This window comes from Thrips palmi, unplaced genomic scaffold (assembly GCF_012932325.1).
Source record: "Thrips palmi isolate BJ-2018 unplaced genomic scaffold, TpBJ-2018v1 HiC_scaffold_12, whole genome shotgun sequence".
Lineage (NCBI taxonomy): Eukaryota > Metazoa > Arthropoda > Insecta > Thysanoptera > Thripidae > Thrips > Thrips palmi.
The window spans coordinates 3,401,906-3,408,673 of record NW_023144623.1 but is presented as its reverse complement, the minus strand read 5'-3'; the positions used below and the strand labels follow the sequence as shown (position 1 = coordinate 3,408,673).

The 6,768-nt window shown below is 46.7% G+C and overlaps 1 protein-coding gene across 1 annotated transcript; it reads right to left on the bottom strand.

Annotated features, from left to right (window-relative positions):
* Window positions 1-4,732: 4,732 nt before the first annotated feature.
* On the bottom strand, window positions 4,733-5,092 carry LOC117640449 (protein krueppel-like). The gene has a single exon (XM_034376952.1). The coding sequence runs from the start codon at window positions 5,090-5,092 to the stop codon at window positions 4,733-4,735; it is 360 nt and encodes a 119-aa protein (XP_034232843.1).
* Window positions 5,093-6,768: the final 1,676 nt, after the last annotated feature.

Genomic DNA, 6,768 nt, shown 5'->3' with positions numbered 1-6,768 from the left:
CCGACCGACTAAAATTTTTTATTCGCCCCATCGGTAGGTCTGGTCGAGACATTTCCGAAACTGTGCCGCAATCGGGTCCCCGTCACCGGCAACATCCTCAAAAACGATTAAATAGGCCTATCAACAAAATCCACTCAATCTTCAAAAAAGGGGACCGACCGACTAAAACTTTTTATTCGCCCCATCGGTAGGTCTGGTCGAGACATTTCCGAAACTGTGCCGCAATCCGGTCCCCGTCACCGGAAACATCCTCAAAAACGATTAAATTGGCCTAAATTCAACAAAATCTACTCTATCTTCAAAAAAAGGCACCGACCGACTGAAAATTTTTATTCGCCCCGTCGGTAGGTCAAGTCGAGACATTTTAGAAATGCCACAATCGGGTCCCCGTCACCGGCTACATACTCAAAATCAATCATCAATTGTCATAAAGAACCTATAAAGCCCCAAAATCCGACTGACTCCCTTACTCATCAATCAAGAACCTATATAGCCCCAATCCGACTGACTGACTCACTGACTCACTCGCTCACTATGTTTGGGGTCAAGGAGTAGTCGTAAAGACTTGCGGGTTTCTTCCATTCGATTCCAAATTTTATGGGAAAATCATATAAAATCCCATAAGTTGAAAATTCTTCACCGAGCTTTCGAAGAAGCAGGACATTTACTTCCTTAGAAAATTTGCCTTTGGTCACCACGGACTTACTGAAAATACTTCGGCACGCGCTCCACACATGCGGGGGTCTGGGGGCGGAGCCCCCAGCGAGCAGCGCGAGTTACTGTCTAAATTTTGCAATAAAAAACTGATCACAAGTTTTTTTTGCTGTGAATACTACAATAAATCTACAATAAAAAATTTACAGCTGAAGTTTGCAATAAAGTATCACGTTTATGCGATAATGACTACAAAGTCAACAAAAAAATTGTGATAAAAGTTCCCACAAAACGCTCTTTCATCGCAAAAATTAAGGGGTGGATAATGCAAAAAAATTAATGCACTCCAGGGTACAATATCGTGGGAATCGCAAAAAATTGTTAAAGTACACTGAGGCAAGAAGCTACGGAAAATTCTGTTGACAGCTTTTGGTGATTCTCCGTAGCCCCCTTAGTATATTCTCCGTTGGACCTTACAGTATTGTGAGTAGGAGCGTACAGTCTTCTCCGCAGGACCATAGTCTTCCAGACCCTACGGAGAAGCCTTTACGGTCCCACAGAGAATACTGTAAGATCCTACGGAGAATATTGATAAGGAGGCTACGGAGAATCCTGGCAAAAAAAAATTCACAGAATGTTCCGCACCTTTCTGATTGCTCCATTTCCCGAATATCGTTCAAGAAGGTACGAAGCATTTCCAAACACCCATGAAAACCCATAATCGGTCGAATCATAGAACGCACAAAAAAAAAGCGAGACACCTTTTTAAGAGGAATAGTGAGACTTCGTGTTTCGCCTCGAAAGCGTGTTACATTTAAATTTACCGTGGCGGCTGCCATACCATCATGTATAGAATGATGCCAGTATCACGTGGATCACCAATACTTTGTACATGACTAAAAATGTAAGACAGTTCAGAAATAGAAACTTATGATGGAAGAGCAAGACAACATAGTGGTTCCACACTGTTAAGAGAAGTCGTTATTTTACAACAGTAATCCCAACAATTAGTGTTGTAATTTTACAAATAATAATTCGTAAATTAACTACAAGATTCATGACATGAACAATTGTAATATTTTCGACAAACTTAACTCATAAATTTAGGAATAAATTCGTAATTTTACGATGAAATCTTATTGTTACTGACGAAAGATCGTAGTTTTACTGATAAAATCGTTATCTTACGACTATTCTCGTTTTATAACGCGTAAACTTGTTTTCTTACAAATGAAGCCTTATTTTTAAGAATAGTTGCCTGTTAAATTTGTACCACGAACTGCACTGTTTTTTTACAAAGAAAATTGTAAATTGACAATCTGTTCATCATTTTACAAACTGCTTCTAAAATTTACAGGTGAAATCGTTAATTTACAAGTATGATTGTAAAAGCAAGTCTGAAAAAGTGCGTTTTCGTCCGTTGTTTCCTTACTATATAGGAAGAAAAAATGCCTGAAACTACCAAAATTTGAGGATAAAGTTTGTAAGTTTAAGAATATTTTTGTAAATTGACGAAAAAAAGGTGGATGATCAGATCGTTTTTTAAATTTACGAGCAGTTCGTGGTACAAATTTAACAGACAATCGTAATTTCACAAAATAATCCCGAACAGTGCAGTAGCATAGGTGACCCTATGCTCCAAACCAAACAAGGAACGCTACGACTGATTCGCAGGGCAGGACTTCCTGTGCCGGTGCAGCGACGACCGGAACTTGAACTTCTTTCCACAGCTCTCACACGCGTAACGCATTTCTCCGGAATGCAGCGTCATGTGCTGCCGGAGGCTGTCCTTGGCTCGGAACTTCTTGGAGCACACCGTGCACTGGAACGGCTTTTCGCCAGTGTAGATGAACTGGTGCATCCGCAGGTTCCAATACTCCGCGAAGCTTCGGCCGCACTCGTCACACTCGAAGGGCCGTATAGCATTGTGCTGCCGCAAGTGAGCCACGAGGTCCTTGGGGTTGGCGAACCTTATGTCGCACTTGGAGCAGCGCAAAAAGTCAACAAAAAAATTGTGATAAAAGTTCCTACAAAACGCTCTTTCATCGCAAAAATTAAGGGGTGGTTATTGCAAAAAAATTAATGCACTCCAGGGTACAATATCGTGGGAATCGCAAAGGAGGCTACGGAGAATCCTGGCAAAAAAACTTAACAGAATTTTCCGCACCTTTGTAATTGCTCAGTTTTCAAAATATCGTTCAGGAAGGTTGGAAGCATTTCCAAACACGGCATTACAATGCAATCAAAACAAAACTTTATTTGAATTAGATAAGCTGAGAATGTAAAAACCCGCAATCGGTCGATTCATAGGAAACAAAAAAAAATAAGCGAGACACCACGTTGAGACAAGTAGCTACTCACCTTTTTAAGAAAAAATAGTGAGACTTCGTGTGTCGCCTCGAAAGCGCATTACATTTAAATTTACCGTGACGGCTGCCATACATCATGTAGAATGATGCCAGTATCATGTGGTATGATCAACAATACTTGAATAGAAACAAAATAGAACGTCGTTACCAGTCATTGTACACGACTGAAAATGTAAGACAGTTCAGAAATAGAAACTTTTAATGGAAGAGCAAGACAACATAGTGGTTCCAGGGGCATAGGTGACCATATACTTCGAACCAAACAAGGAACGCTACGATTAAGAGGATATGGTACACCTCCCCAGAAGCGGCATTTCCAGGGACGCGCAGGGACCTCTTTCTAACGCCGTCCTGGCCACACCGTTCGAGGTATCGATATGGAACTTGGCACACGGGCTCAGAAGGGATCAATCTCAATGACGGTGCGTTCAAAAAAATTTTTGAACGCCTAAGTTAGGCCCCAGGGCAGTTCAGTTCTGGTCCAACTTTCGTTCACAACACATCCTGAGAAAATGGGAATATCGAAAAAAGGGCGATGGTACGTTCTAGATTGACATTTGCTCTTTCCAGTGATGATATCCCCGTTCCTGTGCGACTAAAATTAGAGGCCAAAACCCGGTAGACCGCAGACCTCTGCACGGTGATTTTTGTCATCTCGCAGAGTTTTGAAAAGGCACTGTCGTAGACGGGCTATGCTGAACCCCGCCTGCCCCCGCCCCTGCCCCTCCTGGCTGCCTGCATGCAGCCCTCTGCTTTGTCTCTGCGCCGGGCCCCCTGCCGGCCCCCCGCCCCCGCCTCATTCACGCGCCGGAGCCGATGAGTCGAAGGGTCGGCAGCGTGACAGGCCGATTTATGGGCCCCAGACCCCGGCAGTTAAATTTTTGAACGGATTATTTTAGAGTTTTAGGATTTGGCGAATGGGGTCCAGCGCACGATTGTGGTTTCAGGCAACTCAAAAATAAAGTTCTACGACCATTTTGACCTTAGCTCTCCAGTACTAGCACCGCCACCGGACTTGATTACGTTCGGGATAGCCTAGGTCAAAATAGTCGCAAGAACTTGAATCTTTAGTCGCCTGACACCGCAATGGCCCGTTGAATCCATCTGAGCAAGTTTCACAACTCCAAAATGAACCGCTGAAAAATTTAACTATTTAGGCACGGGGCCATAAATTGACCTGTCACGGTGCCGATCCTTGGGCGAGGGTGGCGGGCCAGGCTGTGCCCAGGCAGTCCCTATTCAGTGAAACAAAGTCGGCGACAACATGTGCGGAGTCTGGGGCCGGTACAGCTCGTCGACAGTTACATTGCACTTCCTCTCTTTGACCGGCTCCGGAATCGCCGAAAGTCGCCGTGCAGAGGTCTGCGGTCTACCGGGTTTTGACCTCTAATTTTGAACGCACAGGAAAGGGGATAACATCTCCGGAAAGAGTAAATGTCAATCTAGAACGTACCATCGCCCTTTTTTCGATATTCCCATTTTCTCAGGATGTGTTGTGAACGAAAGTTGGACCAGAACTGAACTGCCCTGGGGCCTAACTTAGGCGTTCAAAAATTTTTTTGAACGCACCGTCATTGAGATTGATCCCTTCTGAGCCCGTGTGCCAAGTTTCATATCGATACCTCGAACGGTGTGGCCAGGACGGCGTTAGAAAGAGGTCCCTGCGCGTCCCTGGAAATGCCGCTTCTGGGGAGGTGTACCATATCCTCTTAATTCGCAGAGCAGAATTTCCTGTGCCGGTGCTGTGACGACCGGAACTTGAACTTCTTTCGACAGCTCTCACACGCGTAACGCATTTCTCCGGAATGCAGGGCCTTGTGCTGCCTGAGGCTGTCCTTGGCTCGGAACTTCTTGGAGCACACCGTGCACTGGAACGGCTTTTCACCAGTGTGGGTGAACTGGTGCATCCGTAGGTTCCAATACTCCGTGAAGCTTCGGCCGCACTCGTCACACTCGAAGGGCCGTTTGGCATTGTGCTTCCGCAAGTGAGCCACGAGGTCCCTGGGGTTGGCGAACCTTATGTCGCACTTGGAGCAGCGCAGGTCTCTGTTCTGGTCCACCAAAGCCATGGTCATCTGCAGCCTGTTGGCCAGGGTGGCTCGGCTCCCCGGCGGTGACTTGGGGGTCGACGCCTTGGCTTCCTCTCCGGGGCTGCACGGGCGTCGCTCGGGCCGGGCGACGCAGACGGAGAGGCGCGACGTCTAGACCGCCTCGCCGGGGCGTCCGCGTGAGGCTTCGAAGCACCCTCCTTCCTGGGCACAGACGCCTTCCTCTCGCCCACTTTCAACTTCAAAAGATGTTGGGAGTCCGACTCTGGAAGTGGGGGGTCCAGGTCAGGCGGAGGGTCCAGGTCAGGTGGCGCCTCTAGGGGTCCTTGAGGGACTGGAGGCTCCGGTGAGTTCGGGTGTGCAGTGGAGTCCAAGGAGCCCTGTGGAACCGGTGGAGATTGACTCCATGATTCAGCGAGGGTCGCCTCACGGAGAGGCCTGGCGGGCGAGTCGCTGCCAGCACTGCCGAAGAAACACAATCGGAAATATGCTTACAGAAAGAAACGTAATGGCAATGACGTCACCACAAAATAGGGGCCATTCTACTCTGCACAGTCAAGTGTGTGCCTAACACGCACTACACTGAAAATCTATCGGCGTGACTTCGTGCCGCTGCAGGAGCGTTAATGAATCACGCCAAAAACAGCATGACAGAAAAGTCAACGCCAAAAAACGGCGTGACTTAAAAATCCGCGCCAATTTTGGGTGTAAATTGCTCGCCATGACGCTTTTTGGCATGACTTTTCTCGTAAAACGTCTTGTCATTCACGGCAAATGAGGGCGTGACGCACACGTCTTGCCGTTTACCGGCGTTAATTTCGTGTCACGCCAATTTTCCGCGTGACCTTTTGTCACGCCATACTTTGGACATGTGTCCGACCAATACGTTTGCAGTGTATGGAGTTACCCCAAGGAACCAACTTCTTAGCTGAAAGCACCTCAAAAATTCTAATCGTCACTTGATGAAAATTTCAAAGAAAAAAGGTTCCCGACAGGAATACCATAAAAGTTGCTGATGACGTTGCCACGTCTACGCAATAAGAATAGGAGCTTTGGTGACAATATAATTGATTGTGATGTAAGTGTGAAATTAATGAGTATTACAAGGTGTACTCGCCCGTACATACGTACTCATGGGTACGCCAGGACGTTGAGTGGTTCTCCGCTCGGGTTTAAGTGTTCTTGGCAGGAGGCGAAAATCACGTAAGTTGATTCTAGCTTAACTTCGAAAGTCAGGCGAGAAGAGGAAGAACTGTTTGCGGGGCTTCTCTTTCCTGGCATTGCCTTGCAATCCTCAGAGAAAACTCTGGCGCCGTCGCGGAACGGAGCTAAGAGCGAAAAGGGGGGAACTAAGAACGACGCCGAGCGTTGGCTCCACCTACGCACCTCCATTTCAGCACCCTCACCGAGTCTTGTAATGCACTTGCGTAACGTGATTGTAAAAGTATTCTGGCTGGCACACTCGTAGACTGGAACCCTACAGATCACACATAGAAATTAAGACGATCGTCGGTTCAGAGGCAGAGAGAAATAGGATTTCCGGTTCTTGTACTCGCTCGCGGTCTTCAACCACCCAGACCCACGAGACGCTTTGTGATTCTCATTTTACTTCCACTGAACCTACGGATCGGCTAAACAAGAGGTCATTTCTGACTTGTTTTCGTTCTTCGTCTTCCACTCTCATTCCAAGTACGTGA

What these genes read in the sequence shown, in the direction of transcription:
- LOC117640449 (XM_034376952.1), bottom strand. Translation starts at nt 5,092, where the DNA reads ATGGCTTTGGTGGACCAGAACAGAGACCTGCGCTGCTCCAAGTGCGAC.